General features: G+C 41.6%; 1 protein-coding gene across 3 annotated transcripts in view; it reads right to left on the bottom strand.

Moving 5' to 3' along the window:
* Positions 1–17,050: 17,050 nt before the first annotated feature.
* HGD (homogentisate 1,2-dioxygenase) overlaps positions 17,051–27,983 on the bottom strand; it is a 55,759-nt gene continuing 44,826 nt past the window's right edge. For all 3 annotated transcript variants that reach the window (XM_055259459.2, XM_055259460.2, XM_063630657.1), the window contains exons 13-14: positions 22,784–22,965; positions 17,051–17,409 (exon numbers count right to left, since the gene is read on the bottom strand). In XM_055259459.2, the coding sequence (XP_055115434.1) occupies positions 17,260–17,409; positions 22,784–22,965 (332 nt within the window). In that variant the 3' untranslated portion in view covers positions 17,051–17,259. The remainder of the gene's footprint in view (positions 17,410–22,783; positions 22,966–27,983) is intronic.

Raw genomic sequence — 27,983 nt, forward strand, 5'->3', positions numbered from 1 at the left:
AGGTGGTAGGAGACTTCCAAAACTTTGCACATTTAGGCACTTTAAAAAAAGAAAAAACAACTCATGTTAGACTGGGCATGGTGGCTTATGCCTGTAATCCCAGCACTTTGGGAGGCCAAGGTGGGCGGATCACTTGAGGTCAGGAGTTCAAGACCAGCCTGGCCAACATGGCGGAACCCTGTCTCTACTAAAAATACAAAAATTAGCTGGGCATGGTGGCGCACACCTGTAATCCCAGCTACTTGAGAGGCTGAGGCAGGAGAATCACTTGAACACACGAGCAGAGGTTGCAGTGAGCCGAGATCATGCCATTGCACCCCAGCCTGGGTGACAAAGCAAGATTCCATCTCAAACAACAACAACAAAAACTTACATTATATGTTTCATATCCATTAAAAACACAAAGTTTTCTAAAGAGGGTTTTATTCATATTTTATAGAAAATGGAGAAAACATCAGATTATTATTATTTTATATGGGATGGCTTGGGTGGAGGGTAGATGGAGATGGAACTGGCCAACTTCCCTGAAGCCATCTATTATAAGCTGATCAGGCAGCTTCCCCTCCAAAATCATGTGGTGCAGAAAGGGTGGCCCAGAAGTGATTTGGTCCTTTCAGAACAGTTTTGCAGGCTGCAAGGAGGATGAGCTGCTGTTGGTCTGCAGATACTGGGGATGGTTGGTTTTCTGGAGATGCTGGGGTAGAGGAGCCTATGTCCTATTGAATTCTTGTAGGTGTGTAGGCCTCCTCTGCATTGATCAAACACTTATTGAGCCCCTATCATTTGCCGAGCATTGAGGATACTAATATGAAGAAGACACAGCTCCTTCTTAGAGGAACTTATAGTGGACAAAGACAATTACAGCAGCCAACACTACTAACTCTGACTTGTGTTCCAGGCACTATGCTAAACTAAGGGCTTTACACACCTCTCAAAATACCTCAAAACAATCCTTTCAGGTAGGTCCTAATAGCCCCTTTATGCCGATGAGATTTAGAAGGATTAAATACTTTGCCTGAGTCCACGGAGCTAATAAGGTGGGACTTAAATCTGAGCAGCCTGACTCCAGAGAACATATCTTCAACCATGTTTTGAAAGGGATAAAGACTGATGCCTTGGAGATCCAGGTACTGAGAAAGGACACCTGATCCAGCCTGGAGGGTTTAAGAGACGGTGCCTTAGAGAGCAAGGATTCCTGCTTGTGTCAGAGGCATTCAAACCAGAGCGACTCCATCTTAAATAGGAGTTGAGTAAAATAAGGCTGAGACCCTACTGGGCTGTATTCCCAGGAGGTTAGGCATTCTAAGTCACAGGATGAGATAGGAGGTCGGCACAAGATACAGGTCATAAAGACCTTGCTGATAAAAACAGTTTGCAGTAAAGAAGCTGGCCAAATCCCACCAAAACCAAGATGGCAATGAAAGTGACCTCTGGTCATCCTTGCTGCTCTTTATACGCTAATTATAACGCATTTGCCTGATAAAAGACATTTCCTCCAGAGCCATGACAGTTTACAGATGCCATGAAAACATCAGGAAGTTACCCTATATAGTCAAAAAAGGGGAGGAACCCTCAGTTCTGGAAATTGTCTACCCTTTTCCTGGAAAATTCATGAATAATCCACCCCTCATTCAGCATATAATCAAGAAATAACTGTAAGTATCCTTAGTCCAGCAGCCCAAGCTGCTGCTCTGCCTATAGAGTAGCCATTCTTTTATTCGTTTGCTTTGTTAATGAACTTTCTTTCACTTTACTCTATGGACTCACCCTGAATTCTTTCTTGGGCGAGATCCAAGAACCCTCTCTTGGGGTCCAGATTGGGATCCCTTTCCAGTAACACTTGTACTTTTAGGTTTTCTAGCACATTCACAGATTTCTAGAATGTTAGAGCTGGAAGGATCTTTAAAGATCTGCTAGTCTCACAGCCTAATTCTATAGGAAAAGTTTGGACAGGAGAAATGAGTTTTTCAGTTCTTTGAGAAACCCTACAAATTCAAGGATTAGGATTCTAGGTTTTGATTAGGAACTACTGCTCCGGTTGCCCATGTCACCTGCTTGTGATTAGAAGTGAAACTGTCAGGCACTAAAGAAAATGGCCAGTTGACTTTCTTACCTCATACAAACAGAAGACTTGAAAAGCCATTTTAATAGGGAAAGATTTGGGAAGAAATCAGGCAGCTGTTTGAAGCATTTTTTTGTGTGCGTAAAGTAAGTATTGGCAGATTTGTCTCTTCTTACGGCTGTCAGAATGAAGATATTAGATTCAAACCCAATGTCTCCCATATTGTTCTTGCTGGAGTGCCACAATACAAGAATCCATGGTGGGCACTAGCTGTTGCCCACCAATACCACCTACCTTTTCTTTCTTTCCAATAGAATCCTGATTTGTTCAAGAGGCTGGTGGGGATCCCTTTATCTCAGGGAGGGTGAGCATGACCCCAGCCCCAGAGAATGAATCAGGGATTCACAGGGATTGGTGTAAGGGTGATCATGTGACCTGGTTCTGCCCATGGGGCCTAAGGAGAAATCTGCAGGGAGGGCTTCCTTTCCCTCCTCAGGAAAGAGCCTTCTGTTCATTCATCATTTTGGTTTCTTCCCCTTCTTTTGACCTGGAACATGCATGTGAGGCCTAAAAATGAAGACAATAAGACAAAATGCCAGGAACAGAAAATCAGAAAGCACCTGGGTCTGGGATAACTTTATCATTTTCTTATCATTTTCCCCATCCTGAACTATCAAACTTCAGACTTTTTCTTTTGGGAGATAAAGCCCTAATTGTTAAGCTAATGTTAGATTTTCAGATACTTATAATTGAATGCACTCTTAATTGATACATATAAAGAGAAGTGATATCATACAATGTGCCTGCCCTTCAGATTTAAATTTTATTCATAGAATCCAAGATAAAGGCAGTAAATGCTCACGAATGAGCGAAACTGCCCCATTTGTTAAATTTCTCTTCCAAGGACTGTATAGAGTTGCATACACTTGGTTACAGGGTTTACAGGGTTTCACAGTCAATAGTGCCATGGTGGGTTGAGTCAAAGCTTCTAATATAATTTCAGATTTTCAAAACCTAGATTAGGCTAATTGGAGTCTTAGGGGCCCCCATAATCTAGATGATGTTGCATCTGTGCTCTTACATACTACACTGCTTCACAAAAGCATAAATTTTGAACATACCTCAGATTTTGTGACGTAATTATATAAAGACAATAGCTAAAGAGCCATTATCTTATAATGGCTAATATTCGTGTATGCTCACCATGTCCCGAAAACCACGTGGGTGCCTCTAGTGCGTTATCTCATTTAACTCTCAGAAAACCCCCTGTGAAGTAAGTCATTTACTTCTTTCAAACAAGGAAGGTAAGACTTAGAGAAGTTAAATCACTTGCCCAAGCTCATTCAGCTTTGAAAGTGCAGTCTGGATTCCAGGGCCTGTATTCTTAATGACTATTCTTTTGAAAAAATTAAACTGATAATGGTTATTATATTGATAACTTAACAATTATATTGAAAACTAATATATCAAGATCCAAATTTTAAAAACACCCTGAAATAATAGCTACTTGTTATACAGTGCTTATTATGTGATAGGTTCTATTCTAAGCAATTTTCCTGTCTTAACTCATTTAATACACTAACACTATGAGGTAGGTACTATTATTATTATTTTCAAGCTGAGGAAAAAGAAACTCAGAGAGGTTAAGTAACTTGTTCAGGGTCACACAGCTAACACGTTGTAGAATCTGAATTTGAACCCAGGCAGTCTGGCTCTAGCATTTATTCTCTTATCTATACACTACTCTGCCTCACAAAAGGATACATTTTGGACATACCTCAGGTTTGGTGATGTAATTATATAAAGTTAATTATATCAAATTGAAGGCTAGCTGATTACTAAATGTAATAAAGAAGTTTAAATGCCAGCACTCAAGCCTATTTTTTCATTTTAATAGTTAAATATCTTTCTAGAAGGACACAATTTCCTTTACACCTGGAAGTGATAACGCTTTCATCACTCTGGAAAGTCACAATACAGAAACAGCACATTAATTTGTAACTTATAGAAAGTTTATATCTAAGCCTTAGGTTTTTTTTTAAACTTCCCTCTCCTCCTCCCTTTGATACGTCTTCGATGAGTGGAGGAACACCAGGGCTCTTGTCTCGCGTCTAATTGGAAAAAAACTACACGGACACACGTGGAGTGGTTTTAAGGAGCGGAGAGTTTAATAGGCAAGAAGAAACTGAGAAGCCAGAAAGAAGCAGCTCCCTGCGAGGCTCTTGTATTGGTTGGAACCCAGAGAGCCCGCCAACAAACAACACGAAGTGGTGTGGAGCAGCAAGCTGTTTTTTTTTTTTCATTTGTCAGTGGATTATTTATTTTTATTTTAATTTTATTATTATTATTATTATACTTTCAGTTGTAGGGTACATAAGCACAACGTGCAGGTTTGTTACATAGGGATACATGTGCCATTTGGTTTGTTGCACCCATCACCTCGTCATTTGCATTAGGTATTTCTCCTAACGCTATCTGCCCCCAGCCCCCCACCCACCAGCAGGCCCTGGTGTGTGACGTTCCCCTCCCTGTGTCCATGTGTTTTCATTGTTCAACTCCCACTTATGAGTGAGAACACGTGGTGTTTGGTTTTCTGTCCTTGTGATATTTTGCTGAGAATGATGGTTTCCAGCTTCATCCATGTCCCTGCGAAGGACATGAATTCATCTTTTTTATGGCTACATAGTATTCCATGGTGTATATGTGCCACATTTTCTTTATCCAGTTTATTATTGATGGACATTTGGGTTGGTTCCACATCTTTGCTATTGTGAATAGTGCCACAATAAACATACATGTGCATGTCTTTATAGTAGGATGATTTATAATCCTTTGGGTATGTACCCAGTAATGGGATGGCTGGGTCAAATGGTATTTCTAGTTCTAGATCCTTGAGGAATTGCCACACTGTCTTCCACAATGGTTGAACTAATTTACACTCCCAACAACAGAGTAAAAGCATTCCTATTTCTCCACATCCTCTCCAGCATCTGTTGTTTCCTGACTTTGTAATGATTGCCATTCTAACTGGCTTGAGATGGTATCTCATTGTGGTTTTGATTTGCATTACTCCCAACAGGCTGTTTTAATGAGCGCCTGGATGCAGGCGGGCTAAGGCCTAAAATGGCGTCAGCACCAAATGAGGACCAGGCAGGGGTTTTATAGTCTCTTGTATACATGAAGTGTCTCAGTCTGATGTAACTGCTACTCAGTACCCTGACGGCCTCTTTCTCAGTCTTCAGGGGGTATGCGTCTTCCAGCCAGCTCTCTTCCTGCTTCTGCTGTGTTGCTGATGCATGCTGCTGGCACAAGTGGCCTGGAGCCTTGGGACAGGGTCTGAGGAGGGAGGAGTTATTCATTCCCTTAAGCTTTCAGGCCCTGGGGAGAATCTTTCACTCCCCTGTATAGAGATAGAGGGAGGGGGGATCCCCCAAGTGCCATGGATATCAGCCAGTTTTATGAATAGGCCGGAAGAGGCGGTGTCTGATTTGCACAGGGCTCAGGAGATTGGTTTGACCAGGCATGTCCTTCATGTAGCCCATGAAAAAGCTGGCCCTCCCACCCTAGCCTTTTAATATGAAAGTACAGGTCGCCATGATGTTCTACACAAGGGATATGTGGGGGTGGCCATATTGCCCAGCACATGTAGGGGCAAGGGCAAGGGACAATGCTGGGAATCTCCATGTTGGGTGGACCCAGTTTCTAATAGCCTGTATTTGCATAGCAAAGGTTGCCTGCCTGGCTCTAAGTGCCCGGGCTTTATAAGAAAGGTTTCTGAAGATGCTTTAAAAAATGAAAACTTCCGAAGGACCCCTTTTCCTCTGTATCTGCCTAAAATAATTTCTTAATAACTCCTACAACACCTTGACTCTCCCTGCACCCCACCTGAGCACGCTTGCAGAATTCAAGCTTATCATGGGAGGTAGTGCCCCTCCCCACACTGCTGTTATAAATAAAGTTTCAGTGCTGCAAAAGAAATAGCACTCAAATATAAAATTATCTTTTTAATACTCAGCGGGCAATGTACTTATATAGAATGGTGTGCCCTTACAGATGGAGCAATGGTGAGCATACACTTGGACAAGGGAGGGGATGGGGTTCTTATCCCTGATGCACGTGGCCCCTGCTGCTGTGTCATTCCCCTATTGGCTAGGGTTAGACTGCACAGGCTAAACTAATTCCAATTGGCTAATTTAAAGAGAGTGACAGGGTGAGTGGTTTGGCAGGAAAAATTGATATGACAGAGCAGGTAATCAGAATGAGTCAGGGTGGAGCAGGTAATCCAAAAAGTTTGCTTTACCAGGAAGTTAAGTTTAAAAGGAGAAGGCAAAGAATTGAATATACTGACATATTGATTCTTTGAAAAGAAATTTAGAACTCATATCTAACAACCCCTCATCTTGCATTCCCTTATAGCAATTTCTTTTCAAACTTTTTAACATGTCTTGGCTTAGTTGTTCTGCTGGATTTTCCAAAAGAAGAAGCTTGTCTGGATAAGGTGGAGGGTAGTTAAGGGAGGTTTTAGTAAGTGACATTTTTATGAGCCTCTGCAGCAACCCACGGATGCATGGTGTGACATAGCACCTGACAAGAATAAGTACACACATTACAGCTGCGAGGGAAGTAAGAATTGAGGCTATTATTTTTTTCCATTTACTGAACCACTTTTCTAGCCATTCTGTAAAGGGGTCATTTACCCCTGAGTTGCTGGCTAACTCACTGGGTAGAGTAGTCAGACCTTGCAATGCCTTTGTTATACTTCCATATAAGTTGTTTGGGATGAAGGTGCAACATTGAAGTTTAATCTTGATGCAAACTCCTCCTCTTTCTGCTAATATCATGTCTAAGACTATTCTATTTTCCCAAGCCATCTGGCTAGTGGCCCCTAATTACTCAGCTATTTCTTTAACAGCATCTCTAGTGTGGTTAACAAATCACTGTTGGTTGTAATAGGTGTAATTTATCCAACCTACATTTTTTTTTTTTGAGATGGAGTCTCACTCTGTTGCCCAGGCTGGAGTGCAGTGGTGCAATCTCAGCTCACTGCAAGCTCTGCTTTCTGGGTTCACGCCATTCTCCTGCCTCAGCCTCCGGAGTAGCTGGGACTACAGGTGCCTGCCACCATGCCCGGCTAATTTTTTTTTTGTATTTTTAGTAGAGATGGGGTTTCACTGTGTTAGGCAGGATGGTCTCGATCTCCTGACCTCATGATCCGCCCGCCTTGGCCTCCCAAAGTGCTGGGATTGCAGGCGTGAGCCACAGCGCCTGGACCAATCTACATTTTTATGAATTGTCACCCACCAAAATTTGACTCAAATCCTGCAGTGATTTGATTTTGGGCTTTAAATTGATTTGGTATTCCCTGTAGGACCCCAAGTGCATTTAAATAGATGTGAAAGAAAGACCCACAATGGGCTTCTCTTGCTTTACCATGTCTTATTTTTCCTTCCTCTGGTTGATGAAATGCCAGGGTGAAAGGGATAGCCAACTGGACTAAAGCACAAGTGCCACTCCAGTTATTCAGCAGAGTGTCCAGTAAAGGTCCACCACACATCCGCTCAGGGATGAACAAGGGCTGACTGATTGATAAGTAAAATTGAATTGAAAATTCTTAAGCTCACTGCATCCCTTCGGGTCTCCAAGGAACACTAAGTTTCCTCCCTGTCATGAGAGACACGAAGTGAACTTAGTGTTGGGAGATGGAAGCTGGATGGCTCTCGGGGGCTGACCCGCAGGGTGCTGGACTTCGGGATATAGCAGAGAGAGAGCGTGGCATGACTTGTTACTCCAGGCTGTAGAATCCTGGAAAAGAGCTACCATGCAGCCCATGCCCCGTCGACTGGAGGACCACCCTAGTGGAAAGGGGACAATCTGGGCCTCTGGCCTGCTGTGCGCACAAGCATAACAATTGCTTTTGTATAACATGTGGAGGGAATATTTTATCCATTCCAACCAGGCATTTGCATTTTGGTATCCTGTCTTAATTGCCAAAGTTTGTTTTAAGTTTTTAACTTCCATGATAGCAATCTTGGTCTTGTCATTAGATGCCAGAGGAGCAATTGTTCAATTGTGAGAGGTTTCGGAAGAAGGCTTAGAGGAAGGTGCAGGTGGTGGGGGATCAAAGAAATGCATTTCAAAGAATCCAAAGGGTCTGTTCCTGAAACCTTAGCCCCCATACCATAAGACAGGCTTAAAGAAGTAAACCGGCTTAGAAAAGGGGGAACAACTTTGAGGGTTCGAGATAATAACCTGTATAGGATTGCACTGGTTTAGCTGACAGTTGGTGGCGGGGGGCTGCCCTCTAGTAAAATGAATGTATGGTTTTAGGAAATTACAAAAACCAGTTGTGGCAGTCCATTCTTGCTCTTTAGTGGTCCCAAGAACATTGGACCAACTATGGCATAAAAGCTCTACATCAGGGAGCAAGACTCCTGGTTGACACTGGGGTTTTTATCGAAATCTCCTCAGATTAAATGGTCCCAATTCACTAATGCCCAGTCTGAGGAGAGTCAGGAGGGACAAAGGTACTTTTCTGAAGTAGAGAGCTGTCTTTGACTTGGCAAGTCCCCACAAGGTATAACAATGCAAGCATTAAATGTAATAGTTTGAGGCAAAATTGACTTGGTTATGTTAATAACTAGATGGTCAGCAATAGAGCGAGGAAAGAAGAAAGAGTAATAGCATAGATGAAAGAGAGTTAAATTTTCCTTAGCTTTAGTTTGGTAGGGTTTTCCCCTGGGACTATGGCCCGTGACTCTGGAGCAGGGTGGTGCTTTCTTGACCCGGGTGTGATGAGTCCATCCCCTTTTCGCTGTACAAACAGCAGTCTCAGTGGTTAGCAGCACAAGGTAAGGTCCTTCTCAGGCTGGCTCGAGTTTTCCTTCTTTCCACACTTTGATGAGAACGTGATCCTCAGGCTGGTGCTGGTTTACCAGAAATTATAGGGGTGGTACCTATGCAAAAAGACTTTTAGTTTTGAGGGAAAGGAAAGTGGAAGATAAACCAAGTATATAATTTCTAAGAAATTGATCTTTTATTTTAAATGTGGGGACATCAGCAGTGGACTTTATAGTCCTTGGTGCCTTCCTACTGAGAAATTTCCTTTAGCACATATTTTTATTAGTTTTTAGACCAAAGAAAGCCAAACACCATTTTATATTTGACAATGCTTTCTGTATGATTTTTATATCAGATAAGCTAAAGTTCACCTTTATATTAGTGTGTTATTAATGTTAAACTTAATTTTAATAAGACCTTGTAGACATATTTATCTAATTTTTAATGTCTGACCATAAGGTAAGATTTTTATAGACTCTTTTTAACCTTTTATAATTTTTGTTAAAGAGGAGGTTAGTGCTTTAAGAAAAACCTGTTGTGCTTTTATTTTAATGTCCAGTTCACAGAAAAATTGGATGATACCCGTTTAACTTTAGCCAATATGTTTACACACAGAATTTCCTTTACAATTAACATTTCAAAACTTGCTTAAATCTTTAAAACAAAGTATTTTTTAACCTTTTAATAGATAAAAATCCACATTCTTATGCCTCCTTATAATCCTTTTACCAAAGGTATATTTTACTTTCCTTATACACCTTGCACATAAACTGTTTCTTCAATAGTTTTACATTCAGGAGGCCTAATTACTTTTAAACTATACAACACATTTTTCATAAATTCCCTTTTATAACATTTTTTTTTCTCACGACTTTCACAGACAATTCTTCGACATGCCTCAACTTTCTGACTTGTTGCAAATATACCTTTCTTTAAACAACCAGTTAATTTATTTTAGGACAAGATTTTACCATATAACATTCCTTTTTACACAAAGATGATAACCATTCTTTTCCAAAGAAAACTTCCTTTATGTCCGTGGACTAGACTGTCTAAGGCCACAAGATTAGAAGTTAGGATAATACATGTTACACTGCTAACTTTTAGCAAACTTTACTTTTGTTGAAAACCTTGTAAGTTTGGGATTTCAATTATCCTTTGCTATTAATAAGACCTTGTTTAGTCCAAATTAACTTAGAATTGGTATAGATGGTTCCTGCCTGGTTCTGTAAGTACTTTAAGGCTTGGCTGAGTGCAAACAGCTTCCAATTTGAGGAGAGCAATTATTAAGCAATTTTCCTAACTCCACTTCTACAAGAGTTTCCCTATCAATTACTGAATACCAATTGTGTCTTTTACCCTCAATCACTGGGAGGAACTATCTATTGTCCTGTCCTGAAGGGAGTTCCTCCTAGGTCTGGTCGGACCTTTGTATGGTAATTAATTAGGATTTAGATCCCCTGTTAGGAAACCTGCTGGGTTAAGGGAATTATCAGTGGTTAATGTTAAATCATCTTTTTCTGACAGAATAGCCCCATACTTTAAGATTTTTGAGTTAGTAAGCTAACTCTTTGCTTTTTTTTTTTTGACTTAGGATAGTTCTGAACTGGTGAGGTATGCTCACAATGAGGTTTCCTCTAAAAGTTATTTTTCTACTTCTGCTAGCAAAGCAGTTGCCGCTACAGATTGAATGCTTTTGGGCCATCCGCGGGTTACTGGGTTAAGGATTTCTATTTATTTATTATTATTATTTTTGAGATGAAGTCTTGCTCTGTCGCCCAGGCTGGAGTGCAGTGGTGCAATCTCGGCTCACTGTAAGCTCCGCCTCCTAGTTTCACACCATTCTCCTGCCTCAACCTCCTGAGTAGCTGGGACTACAGGTGCCCACCACCATGCTTGGCTAATTTTTTGTATTTTTAGTAGAGATGGGGTTTCACTGTGTTAGCCAGGATGGTCTCGATCTCCTGACCTCAAGATCTGCCCACCTCGGCCTTCCAAAGTGCTGGGATTACAGGCGTGAGCCATCACACCCGGCCTAGGATTTTTGACAGGAAGGCTACGGGTTGTCAGTGGCCTCAGTGCTTTCAGGCTATGATCTTGTTTACACTGACAACAAGGTGATATTGCAGTGTTATAGGGTCATGGAGAAGACCTTCAATTATCAATTATAGGTTTTAAATTTACTCTGGCTTTTAAAGGAATAGGGTACACTGTTTTCTCTTTACTACTTTTGTCTCTTTCTTTTTCTCTTTGACTTTCTGTCTCTTTCTCTCTCTCTCTCTCTTTGACTCCCTCTTTGTCTCTGTCTCTTCTTCTCTCTCTGCCTCTTTTTCTCTCACTCTTTCCCCTCTCTCTCTTCCCCCCCTTTCCCCTCTCTTTCTTCCCCCCTCTTTGTCTCTCCCCCTCTCTCTCTTCTCTCTCTCTCTCTCTTCTCTCTCTCTCCTCTCTCTCTCTCTCTTTCTCTCTCTCCCTCTTTCCTCTCTGCTGTTCTTTCCTTGTCTCTGCCAGCTGCTTATGCTGCTGTTCTCCAGTCTCCTTCCCCTTTCCCTGGAGGAGGGACTGGCAGGAGTGGAGCTACTCTTTCTTCCCCCGAGAAGAAAGGAAAGGGGAGTTCTGAATATTTTTCTTACAACCAGAGGTTTGTGTGAGGTTCAATACCCCCCATCGGGATTTCTCACCTCTTTTTGAGGTTCAACCTCCCCCATGGGGATTTCTCATCTCTTTTTGAGGTTCAACCCCCACCATGGGGGATTTCTCACCTCTTTTTGAGGTTCAACCCTCCGCTCATGGGTATTTCTTACCTCTTTTTGGGGTTCAATCCCCCCATGGGGATTTCTCACCTCTTTTTGAGGTTTAACCCTCCCTCATGGGGATTTCTCATCTCTTTTTGAGGTTCAACCCCCCCCATGGGGATTTCTCACCTCTTTTTGAGGTTCAACCCCCCCATCATGGGGATTTCTCACCTTTTTTTAACCTCCAAGACATCCCAACTAAGGAATACTTCACTGCCCCCTGTGGCTTTCTTTCCACTAAGGAATGCTTTACTGCCCCCGTGGTTTCTCTCTACTTGGTATGTCCCAACCAAGGAATGATTTACCGCCTCATGGCTTTTTCCTTAGTCCCGACCACCAAGGAAATACTTTACCGGCTCCTGCGGCATCTCCTTCCTTGGTCTGTGCACAGAGTCATTGTTGCAGTATGTGAGGATCCTTTAAGCTAGGTTGTGGGCCAGTTTTTTTTTTTCCCGGGTTGCTGAGAGCTCGGGTTATTCCTTGCACTGGGTGGGTCTTGATTTCTCAACCCTGAGGCCGCCACAAGGGGGCGGGGCATGCCTCCTCATGAGACAGAACCAGAGACCGCCCCCAGAGGGGAATGTAATCCCAGATGAGCCCCCAAATTGTTATAAATAAAGTTTTGGTGCTGCAAAATAAATAGCACTCAAATATAACATTTTCTTTTTAATTCTCAGTAAGGCAAGTTACTTCTATAGAAGGGTGCACCCTTACAGATGGAGCAATGGTGAGCGTACACTTGGACAAGGGAGGGGAAGGGGTTCTTATCCCTGACGCACGTGACCCCTGCTGCTGTGTCCTTCCCCTATTGGCTAGGGTTAGACTACACAGGCTAAACTAATTCGGACTGGCTAATTTAAAAAGAGTGAAGGGGTGAGTGGTTTGTCGGGAAAAATGGTTGACAGAGCAGGTAATCGGAATGAGTCAGGGTGGAGTAGGTAATCAGAATGAGTCAGGGTGGAGCAGGTAATTGAAAAAGTTTGCTTTACGAGAAAGTTAAGTCTAAAAGTAGAAGGCAAAGAATTGAATATACTGACATATTGATTCTTTGAAAAGAAATTTAGAACTCATATCTAACACTGCCCTGAAGGGCAATCTCTCACTCTATACCTTAGCTCATCCCATTATGTTACTCAAATGTTGGGAGCCTTAGGGATTTTTCACCTCCTTTCTGTACACCTTAAGAAAGCCTGATATGGCTGGGCCTGGTGACACATGCCTGTAGTCCCAGCTGCTTGGGAGGCTGAGGCAGGAGGATCGTTTGAGCCCAGAAATTTGAGGCTAGCCTGGGCAACACAGTGACTCCTGTCCCTGAAAAATAAATGAAACAAAACCAGTCCCTGATCTGGACCAGGATCTGAGGTTGGAAATAGAGGGTGTTTTGGATACTGATTTGAAATTCCTCAAACAATGATCCTCACCCTTGCCTGTGCATTGGAATCACCTGAGGAGTTTCAAAAAAATTCTCATATTTGGGTCTCATCCCTAGTGTTTCTATTTAGTTGATCTAAGGCATGCTCTGGGCACTTTGAGTTATGGAGTTGTCAAAAGATCCAATGCACAGACGAACTTGAGAACCACTGTTTCTAGAGCAGGGTTCTGAACCTCAGCACTATGGGCATTCAGCACTACATAGTTCTTTGTTGTGGGAGATTGTCCTGTGCATTGTAGAATGTTTATCAGCATCTCTAGACTTTACTGACTAGATGCCAGGAGCACCCTCCCAAGTTGTGATAACAAAAAATGTCTCTAGACTTTGCCAGATGTCTTGGGGTGGGAAGGACAAAACTGCCTCTGTTGAGCACCATTGGTCCTGAGCCATTGCTAGTAGTCTGGGCTGTGAAAGACATCTCGCAGAAAGAAAGAAAGAAGGCGGCTGTTATTGCACCCTTCTCTAACAACAACAACAAAAAAAAATATATATAAAGATGCCAAGGGGATCTGGCAGAAAATTCTCCTGTCATTGGAAGAAACCTAATCAGGGTGCTTTCTGTTCTTTAAGGTTTTCTATTTCTAAGCAAAGAGATGGCATATTTCTTGGGGAGCATGGTAGAGGAAGGCATCTTAGAAAACAGGGAATTAAGAAAATGATACAGGAAACTTTCTAGCTGATCAGAGGCACAACAAAAGGAAACGAAATCTTTTTATAATTAGTATGAACAGTCTGGCTTGGATGAAATCTTGCCTCCAGCTAAGGAGTTGCAGCCAGCAGTGGGGCAATAAAGTAAAAGGGCTTGGGTGCTAAGTGGATGTAAACCAGGAATGTTGCATTAGCCCTAGAAAGGCTTTGCCACAAAATTGAGAGTAGAATGAGCCGAAATGGGTGAGAGTTGATATATGTGTATAAGAATAGTGTTAGAATGAACTCATAAGGGGAAGGCTGGGGTTTGTGAATGAAATATTTTAGTGGTTGTCTTAGTTACTGGTTGAGAGGAGTCCAGTTAGTACGCTAGGAGAGTGGGGAAGTGAGAGGGAAGGGAAGGATGTGAATAATGGGTGCATTATCAGGAAGTTGCCGTGTGGGCACTTGGAGCAGAATTCCTCTGGGAGCTGCAGAGAGCCAGGGCAGAACACAAACCTCAGAGGTATGAGGTGACAGAGCTGCTGTATTAATCCACTAATTCCTATTTGTCATGGGTTAAAGGCTACATCCAAGGCCATTCATTCCTAAGCACTTTGGCTGAGGTCTGGTTTTGGCTTCAGGCAGAGTTGCCAGTGCTGGCAATTGAAAGCAGCCAGTTGGCACTGAATGGTGATTGCTGATGGGATGTAGGTAAGCCACTGGCAGCCTCTGCTACAGTGGTCAATTTTTAAACTTATTTTAAAGTACTGACTTCTTTGCTAGTTAATGTTTAATTTTTAATAGACTTTTTTTATATGAAAGAATATCAGGGCCAAGCGTGGTGGCTCACACCTGTAATCCCAGCACTTTGGGAGGCCAAGGTGGGAGGATAGGTTGAGCCCAGGAGTTCAAGACCAGCCAGGGAAACATGGCAAGACCTTGTCTCTACAAAAAACAAAAAATCAGCTGGGTGTAGTGGTGTGAGCCTATAGTCTCAGTTACTCAGGAGGCTGAGGGTGGGAGGATCGCTTGAGCCCGGGAGGTTGAGGCTGTAGTGAGCTGCGATTTTGCCACTGCACTCCAGCCTGGGTGACAGAGTGAGATCCTGCCTCAAAAAAAAAAAAAAAAAAATGTATCAACCTCTGTCAGCCTTAAAGATATCTTCACCTTAGTTTTTGAGACTATGAAATACCATTGCCAGAAACCTAGCAGTCATCCCAGCCCTGTCCTTAACTCTTCTTTGAGTCACCCATTACATCCAATCCACCAAGTCATTTCAGGTCTACTCTAAAACATTCTGGAATTTATCCACTTCTGTCTCTGCTGCTACCTCATCAGTTCAGGACAAGGTTTATTTTTGCCTGGACTATCGCAATATCTTCCTCTTGGGCACCCCACATTCACTCCTCTTTCAGGCACTTGAACCCATGAGGCTTTTTCTTAAAATGCTTCTCCCCCTCCCACCTCTCCCCATCCCTGCTCTTCCAATGACTTGCTCCTTCCTATCCTTTAGGTCTGGTTAAAGTCACATCTTCACTGAAGTCACCTTCCTTCCTCTGAAGAAAGAGCTCTCCTAGCTCATACCACTTGTTATTCCATATCAATCCCTGTTTGATTTCTTCTCAGCACGTTCCACGTTTGTAACAATTTTGTTTATTTTGTTGTCTCCCTCTCTTTATTTTATTATCTTTTTTTGAGACAGAGTCTTGCTCTGTCAACCAGGCTGGAGTGCAGTGGTGCGATCTTGGCTCACTGCGACCTCTGCCACCTAGGTTCAAGCATTTCTCATGTCTCAGCCCCCAAGTAACTAGGATTACAGACATGTGCCACCACGCCCAGCTAATTTTTGTATTTTTAATAGAGATGGGGTTTCACCATGTTGGGCAGGTTGGTCTTGAACTCTTGGCCTCAGGCAGTTTGCCCGCTTTGGCCTCTCAAAGTGCTGGGATTATAGGCGTGAGCCACGGCACTCAAACTCCCTGTATTTATTTATTTATTTATTTATTTATTTATTTTGTTTGCTATCTCTCCAGGGGGAAGTCATGTCATCTCCCTTTCTATAATGTAACATTGGTAAGGGCAGGACCATGCCTGTCTCCTTGATCACTTACCCCTAGTAGGATTGCCATATTTAGCAAATAAAAATACAGGATGCCCACTTAAATTAGAATTTCAAGTAATCCATTAATAATTTTTTAACATAAGAATGTCCAAGTATTGCACAGGACATACTTACACTAAAAACTATTTGCGGTTTGTCTGAAATTTAAATTTAACTGGGCCTCATATATTTTATCTGGCAATCCTAATCCTTAGGCCCTGGCACATAGCTGATTCTCACTACATCTTACTGAATGAAAATTTGGTAGCAGCATATCAAAATTGCTACTATGGCAACAAAGCTGGGGAAATGTGCTAAAAGTACAGAACTGAAGTAGCAAAAAACATCATTTTCCATCATATTTCTATTCAGATTTGCCTGTCTTTTCACACCAGGAGACTCTAATCAACTCACATCCAAAGTCTTGGGCAGCCCAGCACTCTGGGAGGGATGCTGACCATAGGAAGGGAACTGGTAGGTACAGCTTTTCACACAGTGGAAATTTTTGTCATGGCCTTGTACTTGGGCCTTGATTTTCTTTGGCCCTTATCTCTCCAGACTGTGAGCTCCTTAAGGGGAGAGGCTGCTTCTTTTTATTCAACCCTTCATCCCCAGCATCTTTGTCTGTAGCTGTTAGTAAGGACTCAACGTGTAGTTACCGAATGGACTGATAAATGAGTGAAGAGTAGGGTGGGTAACTGTCCTGGTTTGACCAGGACTGAGGGGTTTCCTGGGATGTGGGTCTTTCAGTGAAAAAATTGATATAGTCCTGCACAAACTGGGACAGTTGGTCACCCTAAGAAAATGAGTGATTCTCACTTCTTGGTGGCTGGTGTTCTTCTCCAGTATCATCATATTGGCTGCTATGCGACTACCAAGATTAGATAGCCTGTTGGCCTGGTTCCTCATCCATTGAAAGCTGGATATTTGGAGTGCTCATGATCCCCTAAATTTCTCCATGTCTGGATTGGCTCCTAAGAGCTTTGCCATACTTCCAGTCTCAGCTCATGGTCTTAATGGTTGGCCTTATGGCCTGGTCTTGTGATATCTAGCATATGCCTGGACTTGTGCTCCTAAAATGAAGGCCTTCAGGCCAACCACAAGGGAAAGGGCCCTGGGCCTTGGTTCAATCTTAGCAAGACTGACCTGACCTGCCAGGTTTGTCTCATCAAGACTTGATTATGACCAATCACTACTTCCACAGAACACCAGCAAGTTTATTGAGTAATTAAGGTGACAGCCATAGAACTTTGCAAATGCGTTTCCACAAAAGTTCTGAGTTACTTGACTGTGAAAAGTGAGTTTTCATTTTAACCAACCCCCTCCTCCAATACTACCAGAAAGCATGAGATTCTGAAGAAACCTTCACAAATCTACTCTTAATTATGGTAGCAATGTTCCAGTCTCAATTAGGTTCTTCTGGGTTCCTGGAGTTGGGAGTGAAGTGGCTCTTGAGTGGCTCCCAGCACTTGTAGTAGTTCTCATCCAAACATCTGGAGGCCTTGAGTCCCCAGTTTGTGACCGCCAGACTTAAAGATGATTCAAACATAAATGCCTGGAGGAAGTGAGGATGGGGATGAGAAAAAAGAGGTGAGATAGATAATAAACACATTTGATTAGATGTCAACAGAAGGTATGGGTAGGCAAAATCTTCCAATAACAAATCAAAGATTTGTGTGCTAGAGTGGTGAGGAGAGCAGGCTCAAGCCCTGAGTTGTGGCTCTGGTCCTATCATTTGTAAGCTGGTGAGACCTGGTACAAGACCTTTAACTTCTCAGGGCCTTAAGTTTCATTCTGTAAAATAAAATTCAGCCCTTAAGCTTCAAATTATCTTCATGGTATTATGGAACTAAGTCTGCTAGATCCAAGGGCAGACATGGGAGAATCCTGGGAATATCTATCTTCTCAGGGCCTTCACTTACTGTGGCTATGTCCTTGTGAGGAAAGGCATACTTCCCATTTTGCAGAGGAGGAATTAAGGCTGAGAGCTGGGAAACGACTTGCTTAAGGCGACAAGTCATGGCAGAACTGGGATTTGAGCCTGTCTTTTCAGGACTCTGACCAAGAGATGGGCTAGGAAAAGGGAAAAAGGGAGTGGGGAGGAGAGGGAGGTGAAGGAAATGGCAGGAATGGCTGTAGCACTTTTAAAAGTCATATCTCAGAAGTGTCTGAATGGTGGATGTTGCACTGTCAGGAGGTTTTTGTCCACAACGAAAGAATATGCAAATACTCTGTGCATCTTAGACATTACAGCTTCATCAATTGCTGACTTTTCTTATCCACTGTGGCTTTAAAAACAAAACAAAACCAAACCCAAAAGCCAAACCCTACAATTCTTATATGCTCACATTTGGAAATTTGTAAAATACAGACAGGCAAAAGGAAAATAATAGAATTATCTTGTGCCATAACCCAAAGCACCCACATTAATGTTTGGGCTCTAATATACATTAATTTATTTTTGCCTAAAACAACGGATATGAGTATCCCTGCCTGACTTCCTATCACAGGCTTGATGGGAAGCCTGGATGAGATCATATGGAAGTGCTATGCAAGTTATACAGCACTATTCAAGATGCAGAAAAGGCTTTCAATAAAATTCAGTATGTCTTCAAGTTAAAAACTCTCAATAAACTAGGCATTGAAGGAACACATCACAGAATAATAAGAGCCACCTATGACAAACCCACAGCCAACATCATACTGAATGGGGAAAAGCTGGAAGCATTCCCTTTGAAAACCAGCATAAGACAAGGATGCTGTCTCTCACCACTCCTATTCAACATAGTCTTAGAAGTTGTGGCAAAGAGTAATCAGGCAGTAGAAAGAAATAAAGTGCATCCAAATAAGAAGAGAAGAAGTCAACCTATCCCTGTTTGCAGATGACCTGATTCTATATCTAGAAAACACCATCATCTCAGCCCCAAAGCTCCTTCAACCAATAAACAACTTACAGCAAAGTTTCAAGATACAAAATCAATGTACAAAAATCACTAGCATTCCTATACACCAACAACAGTCAAGCTGAAAGCCAAATCAGGAAAGCAATCTCATTCACAACTGCCACAAAAAGAATAAAATACCTAGGAATACCCCTAACCAGAGAGGTGAAAGGTCTCTACAATGAGAATTACAAAACACTGCTCAAAGAAATCAGAGAAGACAGAAACAAATGGAAAAACTTTCCATGCTCATGGGTAGGAAGAATCAGTATCATTAAGATGACTATACTATCCAAAGCAATGTAAATATTCAATGCTGTTCATATCAAAATACCAATGACATTCTTCACAGAACTAGGAAAGACTATTGTAAAATTCATATGGAACCAAAAAAGAGCCCAAATACCCAAGGCTATCCTAAGCAAAAAGAATGAAGCAGGAGGCATCAAGCTACCCAACTTCAACGTATACTACAAGGCTACAGTAACCAAAACAGCATGGTAGTGATACAGAAACAGGCATATAGACCAACGGAACAGAATAGAGAGCCCAGAAATAAGGCCACACACCTATAACCATCTGATTTTCAATGAAGCTAACAAAAACAAGCAATGGGGAAAAGACTATCTATTCAATAAATGGTGCTGGGACAACTGGCTAGTCATATGCAGAAGATTTAAACTGGACCCCTTCCATACACCATATACAAAAACCAACCCATAATGGATCAAGGACTTAAATGTAAAACCCAAAACTATAAAAACTCTGGAAGATGACCTAGGCAATACCATTCAGGACATAGGCATGGGCAAAGATTTCATGACAAAAACATCAAAAGCAATTGGCAACAAAAGCAAAAATTGACAAATGGGATCTAATTAAACTTAAGAGCTTTTGCACAGCAAAAGAAACTACCAACAGAGTAAATAGACAACCTACAGAATGGGAGAAAATAGTTGCAAATGACGCATCTGACAAATGTCTAATATCCAACATCTATAAGGAGCTTAAACAAATTTACAAGAAAAAACAATCCCATTAAAAAGTGGGCAAAGGACATGAACAGATGCTTTTCAAAGGAAGACATACATGCAGCCAACAAGCAAATGAAAAAAAGCTAAGTATCACTTATCATTAGAGAAATGCAAATCAAAACCACATGAGATGCCATCTCATACCAGTCTGAATGGTATTAGTAAAAAGCCAAAAAATCACAGATGTTGCTACGGTTGCGGAGAAAAGGGAACGTTTATACACTGTTGGTGAGAGTATAAATTAGTTCAACCACTGTGGAAGGCAGTGTGGTGATTCCTCAAAGAGCTAAAAAAAGAACTACCATTCTACCCAGCAATCCCATTTCTGGGTATTTACCCAAAGGAATGTAAATCATTCTACCATAAAGACACATACATGCAAATATTCATTGCAGCACTATTCTCAATAGCAAAGACATAAAATCAACTTAATGCCCATCAATGACAGACTGAATAAAGAATATGTGGCATATATATATATATATATATATATATAAAATGTAAAACCCAAAACTATAAAAACTCTGGAAGACGACCTAGGCAATACCATTCAGGACACAGGCATGGGCAAAGATTTCATGACAAAAACATCAAAAGCAATTGGCAACAAAAGAAAAGTTGACAAATGGGATCTAATTAAACTTAAGAGCTTTATACACACACACACACACACACACACACACTCACACACAATGGAATACTATGCAGCCATAAAAAAGAACAAGATCATGTGTTTCTCAGGAACACGATGGAGCTGGAGGCCATTATCCTTAGCAAACTAAGAGGAACAGAAAACCAAATATTGTATGTTCTCACTTCTAAATGGGAGCTAAATGGTGAGAACTCGTGGACACAAAGAGGGGAACAACAGACACTGATGCCTACTTGAGAATAGAGGGTGGGAGGAGGGAGAGAATCAGAAAAAATAACTATTGGGTACTATTTAGTACCTGAGTGATGAAATAATCTGTACAATAAACCCCTGTGACATCAGTTTACCTATATAACAAATCTGCACATGTACACCTGAACCTCAAATGAAAGTTAAAAATAAATAAAGAAATAAAAGAAAAAAATGAATAAGACCTAGTATTTGATAGCATAACAGGGTGACTATAGTCAATAAAAATTTAATTGCACATTTAAAAATAACCGACAGAATATAATTGGATTGTTTGTAACACAAAGGATAAATGCTTGAGGTAATAGATACCCCATTTATCTTGATGTGGTTATTACATATCATATGCCTGTATCATAATATCTCATGTACTCCATAAATATACATACTTATTATGTATCCATAAAAATAATAAATAATAAGTAATAAAGATTTTTAAAAAGCAGTATTCAGATATAAGGATCATTATGGCCATTCCTATTGTCTGTTTGCTGACTGCTTCTTAAAAGCCTCTCCATTTGGCTGGATTAACAAACTCCCCATCCCAGCTGACTTTGAAGATGGTATTGTACCAAGTTAATCACTCCAAACAAGAATAAGGATAAGGCATGTAGATAGACCTGGGTCTGAATTATATAACGGGAAATGGTGAGGATGACCGAAAGTTAGGTCTATGTAAGGTGTTGGACCCTCTGCCATCGGGTATTCTGGCTCCTTGATACCCAGGGCCTCCCATCCTAATAGGAGAGCTCTTTCTCACTAGTAATTCAAAGCATTGCTCCTTATAGAAACAGCCCTGTCCTATGCCTCACTGTTGTAAAACACAGCTCCCTCATAACATTGAGCACCCAAAGCCAAACTCGGGGACCAAAGGTTATTGAGTGGCAACTCTGGAATAGCCTCCAGGAATGCACCTCCAGGAGACTTCAGAGGTAATAGCTTAACTGAGACTGCCAAACTGCATCTCTTTGAGATGTAGGGGTTCTACAGAAACTCCACCGAGGCCCTTGAAAGGGGAAATAGAGCCAAAGCAAGCAAATGGGACTCTGTGCACCCTCCTTTTGCAAAGGAGCTCCACCAACTCTGGCTCCAGGGTTGGACTGAAAGCAAACTGCAGTGGACAGATGGACAGATAATGCTCACTGCTTAGGGTAGTTTGCAAGCATGAAGCAGGCAGGTCTGTGCTACAGATTTTAAACCAGGTAGCATTGAAGGCATTTATTTTAAAAAGTAAAGCAAATTTGCATGTGATTTAGCATAAAATTATTCCCCGTGGACCATAAACTCTACCTCGAAGAATGCAAAAATAAAATAAAATCAAGCACAGCAGCCAACTGCAATTGTGTTTAGCCTCAATGTTTGCAGCCTGACACAGGAGGAATACAAAACAGGTTTTAAATCCCATCAGTTGCATCCATGCCAAAGTAGAGCAAAGGAAAATGCAAAAAACAGCTGAGGATTGCTTCTCACAAGCCCTGACTATAGCGAGGCAAGGGCTTTTTGACCCTCCTTGGCTTGAAACATGTGCTGAAGGTGAGATCCTGCCTCCGCTACTACTGTGGCCCTGGAGGATTACTTCAAAAAGCAGAAGACTGAGACATAGCATAAGCCCAGGGCTGCACATGGATGCAGGAAAAGGCTTCACATAGTATTAATAATATTCCCTTACATTTGAATAGTGTTGGACAATCTGTTAGGTTAACCCATAGCCATCTGCTGGGTTAGATACTATACCCATTTTATAGATGGGGAAAATGAAGCACAGAGAAGCTAAGTGAGTTGTTCAAGATCCCACAGGAACTAAGAGATGGGACTTGAACTCAGAACCCAGGTCTGACTCCAAGTCCAAAGATCTTTCTACACCACCACAACAGAAGTCTAGTATATACACGAGGATGTGTGTATATATACATGTAAACATACTTATGCAGTCATTAACTCTCCCCCTTTTGATTCTTCCTCTGTGACTTTGGAGAAATGAAAAATGGCCACCCCTCTCAGCAAGGGTGGGGAGTTCAGAGGCCACTGGAATCTGGCAGTTAACATACTTACCATGGTGCCATCGGCAATCCTCTCAGGTGCCAGCTTGGCCTTGCTGGCCTTCTCAAAGCAGTCAGCATCAGGTCCATGGGGGGTCATTGTGCTGTGTAGACTGCCTCCCCCTGGCAGGAACCCACCTTGCTTTGCCTCATAGTGACCTCGGATGAGTCCCATGAACTCACTCATGCAGTTCCCTGGGAAGGTTGAAGCAGTATTATTTTTATTATCCAAGGCAAGACCAGTAAAACACAGAGACCCCTTAAACATTATTTCTGCAGAATTCCGAGAACATAGGAGAAACTAATAAATTTTATAGGATTAATAAAGAATACGGATTGACAGAAGAACAATCACAAAACATTCATATTGGCATTCTTGGCAGGCACAGCTCTACTCCATGGCCATGTGGATTATCAGAGGTCTCGAATTCTACTCTCGGACAGGAATCAGGCTAGATCTAAAGAAAATCAGGGCCCAGAGAAGATAATAATAATTAAAATGCTAGTCATAATAGAGAGTGAATGTACTCTATCATCTAAGCTTACAAGCCCTGTTTCAAAGTTATCTTATCTCCCAGATCATAACCCTTTCCCAAGTAGCTCCACTGTAGGACACAGCAACACCATATTTCTAATTCCCAATCTAGAAGGCTTAGATTGAGGGTGTGTGGTTTTGATGGATGATGATGTAATGAAAAGAACCCCAGACTTAAAGTCCATTATCAGATGATAATCTGTGTGAAAGAATCTTTGTATGTGTATAAAACAGACCATAAATGCTATTTATTATAACAAATATTATCTTCTATAGATGAATGTGTTATCCTCTTGTTTTTCTGTTCTTCAAAATGTCTTTTGGATTTATTTTTATTTTTTCTAGTTCCATTGATACCCTATTCATAAAGTCCTAAATCTTAAAATTGGAAGGGATCCTTACTTCTACTCAATGTAGAAGAAATTTCTATATCTTTCCTGACTGATTACCTCCTGGGCTCTGCCTGGATGTGAATGGAAGCTCTCCACTCCACAAAGCATATCATATTATTTAAGAGCTCTGTGTGTAAGAAAGTTCTTATATTAAATGGAAATTTGCTTTTATATGAGTTAAATTCATTGGTCCTAGTTGTGCTTTCTAGAGTCACACAAAATTTAACAAAAATCACCATGCTTCCACTCTTCCAATCTTATGCTTCTATTGAAATAAAGCTCTTTATTAGAGTAGCAATGCAATAGAGCAGGAATTAAAGAAATATAACACCTGAGCAAATTTAAGTGCCTTTGCATCTCAAACCACACATCTACTTACCCATTCATTCATCTGTCCTTTTACCACTTCACCCATCTGCCCATCCAGTCAGCCAGCATATATAATTAGATACTGTGCTGGGTACCGTGAGACAGAGATGAATAAGAAATGGCTTTTAAAGCTACTTAAAAAAGAAATAATTAACAACAACAACAACAACACAGCCTTTAAAGCTACTCATAGTCTGTCCTGTGAGAGTACTGAGAGTGCAAACCAAGGACAGAATAGAGAGATGTGGCAGTGGCAACCCTTACAAAATCAAACACTGGACATGATACATGCCTGCCTTTCTTGCTTACATGTGCAGTATAACCAAGTGCCAAATGCTTTTATAATTGACTAAGCAGCCACACCCACCCTGCTCAGAAACAGAAAGCTACTGCAGGCCCCTACAAAGTGAGTGAGAGTGTGTGAGCTCCTGCTGAAGAGGTGAGACCCAGATCATAGCTCTACTTGTTTCTCTATGAAGTGGAAATACAGAAAAAGAAGCAAATGTAAGCATAAAGTGTCTATGTTTTAAAAACAGTTCAGCTCATGACTGAAATTTGGTGTCAAGCTCCTTGCTCTAGTATGTGCCCTCACGGTCACTTTCATGGCTTAATTTTAAGAAGAAAGCAAAATAGAACTCAGCTTTGATCTGAATATGAATTTAGATAGCAGTGAGCTTGGTGATGACATTTCTATAACATTTTCTATATTTCAAAGGACAGTGGGAGGATAGACCTTGCCTTTATGATTAAAGCTGAATCTAGGCCGGGTGCCGTGGCTCACGCCTGTAATCCCAGAACTTTGGGAGGCTGAGGTGTGTGGATCACGAGGTCAAGAGATCGAGACCATCCTGGCCAACATGGTGAAACCCCCGTCTCCACTAAAAATACAAAAAATTAGCCGTGCGTGGTCATGGGCACCTGTAGTCCCAGCTACTCAGGAGGCTGAGGCAGGAGAATGGCGTGAACCCTGGAGGCAGAGCTTGCAGTGAGCCGAGATCGAGCCACTGCACTCCAGCCTAGGCGACAGAGCGAGACTCCGTCTCAAAAAAAAAAAAAAAAAAAAGCCAAATCTAGTTGACTAAGGCACATTAAGATGACTGGAGGCAATATTTCTATAGAAATAATTCTCCATTTTCTCTTATAATAAAGTCACATCAAAGTAGCAAAGATTCTGAGTATTGCCAAGGCAATATTTTTAATATCTCTGGAAAACTCATTTCTAACCTGGGGTTCTGTGGTTTTTTCCAACTAACTCAGGGTACCTATACCTTTATAAGATCTACCCTGGGGCCATATTTACTTTGAGAGTCATTAAAAAACTATAGGAGGCATCTCTCAAGGTTATTTGTGTCAGCAAGTCTGAACTACAAATAAAAATTAAGGAGTGGGTTGAGACCCTACAGCACGGTAGCAAACTTGTCTAAATCAGATGACTCTATTATTCCTCCACCTAGGGATGGGGACACGCCCTAGGCCAGTATTTCTCAACAGGCAGTCTGTAAACCTCCTTCATCAGAATCCCCTGACTTGCCAGTGAAAAATGTAGATTCTAGCCAGCCATGGTGGCTCATGCCTGTAATCCAAGCACTTTGGGAAGTCAAGGCAGGTGGATTGCTTGAGTTTAGGAGTTCAAGACCAGCCTGGGCAACATGGCAAGACCCTGTCTGTACTAAAAATACAAAAAAAAAAAAAAAAAAAAGCCAGGTGTGGTGGTGCACACCTGTGGTCCAAGCTACTCAGGAGACTGAGCGGGGAGGATCACTTGAGCCTGGGGGGTGGAGGTTGCAGTGAGCTGAGATTGTGTCACCTGCACCCCAGCCTGGGTGACAGCGCGAGACCCTGTCTCAAAAAAAACGGCAGATTCAGCGTCACTTGTGGGAACTTGTTAAAAATGCAAATTCTTAGGTCCTATCCCAGACCTACTGAAGCAGAAATTCTGAGGATGGAGCCCAGTAATCTGTGTTTAAATAAACCTTCCAGCTAACTCTGACACATGGTAAAATGTAAGAACCACTACAGGCACACAGAGTAACCTCACTACAAGAACAAGAGTGAAATGGTGAATTATTAAGGAGTAGCACATGAAGTACAGACTATAAGCCAGGGCAATTTTCTCTCCTTGACAACAGGTCCTCTAGGTCACTAACTTCCAGGAGGAGAAAAGTTAGAGTCTTTAGTAGGCTTGACAGTTTTTAGAAACGACTTATGATGCTATTCACAAAATAGCTGGTGTCTTTGCAGTGGTTACTGATTGTTTTCTTTTCTCTACCATGATGGTGTCATCTGAAAAGGGGGATGCTGGCATTTGACCATGGAGTGGCCTTCGTCCAGCCTGAGGGCCTTCATTCCTGGTGCTATAAAATAGCTAAATTGGCCATTCAGTGCACTGTTGTGTTCTGTTGAGCCCTGACACCTGGGAACTGGTATATATAGAGAGGGACCTATTATAAACAGAAGGCCCTGGAGTTTACTAAAGAAAGGAATTTGTTTTCTAGAATGTTCCAGGTTGAATGCCTCTTAGAGTCTTTCCAGAACTCTATGTACAAAAAAATGCACATTCCAGGAAGTAGAATTGCACATTGACCTTTGATTGGATTTTCAGCTAGCTATTACACAATTAAAAATGTCAACCTCACTAAGTACAGCCATGAAGTACTTTATTTATTCTTGCTGATGCATTCACTTATTAAATAAATATTTATTAGAAACATGCTATATATCAGGCACTATGCTAGCCATATCAGTTAGTGGTCATGAGTGTTTGCTCTGGTATCAGACAGCCTGCAATTAACTTAACTTGCTGTGACTCTACACTTAACTTGCTGTGAGTCCTCGAGAGAGTTACTTAATCCCTCTTCTGTAAGTTTAATTTTCTGAAAAAAGAAAAAAAAAAAAAAAAGTGGGGGGGACAATAATACTACCTGTCTCTTACAAATATTATAAACACTTCATGAGTTAGTTTTTTAAAAACCTTGTAACAGGGCCATAGAAATTGGCCAATAATTATTAGGTGCTAAGAATAATAATATTAATAAAATAAAAATGGTAGATTTGTTAGGTCTTGTACTAGGCAACAAATGTTCTGCAGAAACTCTTTCCAGAATAGAGTCCATTCCTTAATGCAGGCTGCAGTCTGCTTTGCCCTGCCAAAATAATTGGAGAAGGCACATTTCTGTCTTTCTCTCTCTCTCTCTTTTTATTTCTCTGGTTCTCTGAACCAGACTTAGGTGATGAACTTCCCCAAAACAACAGACTAACTAACAACCTCCCCAGCAGTCCCCAAAAGGAAACATCTAAAATGTGAGGAAACTTGTTTAGAAGCCTTTCTAACAAGGCTTCTAAACTTTACCAGCCTTTCTGCCTCTTACAGGGACAGAGAAAGTGGGAACTAGGCTCAGAGTCAATGCATTACTGTTGATACAGTTTGGATGTATGTTCCCTCCAACTCTCATGTTGAAATGTGATCCCCAGTGTTGGAGGTGGGGCCTGGTTTGAGGTGTTTGGGTAATGGAGGCAGATCCCTCATAAATGGCTTTGTGCCATCATGATGGTTATGAGTGAGTTCTCACTCTATGTCCCATGCTGTTCACATGAGGTTTGGCTGTTCAAAAGAGGCTGGGACTTCCTCCTTTCTCTTGCTTGCTCTCATCATGTGATATGCCAGCTTCCCCTTGCCTGCCACCAAGATTGTGTTTCTTGAGGCCTCATTAGAAACAGATGCCAGCACCATGCTGCTTGTACAGCCTGCATAACCATGAGCCAAATGAACCTCTTTTCATTATAAATTAAGTAGCCTCAGGTATTCCTTTATAGCAACAAAGAATGGACTAACACAACTACCATCCCTTAAAGAGATTAAAGCTTGGGGATCAGCACTAGGCCTTGTGAGGCAGGATCCTGAATTCAAGCCAGGGTTC

The sequence above is a fragment of the Symphalangus syndactylus genome, chromosome 21, assembly GCF_028878055.3.
Source record: "Symphalangus syndactylus isolate Jambi chromosome 21, NHGRI_mSymSyn1-v2.1_pri, whole genome shotgun sequence".
In the NCBI taxonomy this organism is placed as follows: Eukaryota; Metazoa; Chordata; class Mammalia; order Primates; family Hylobatidae; genus Symphalangus; species Symphalangus syndactylus.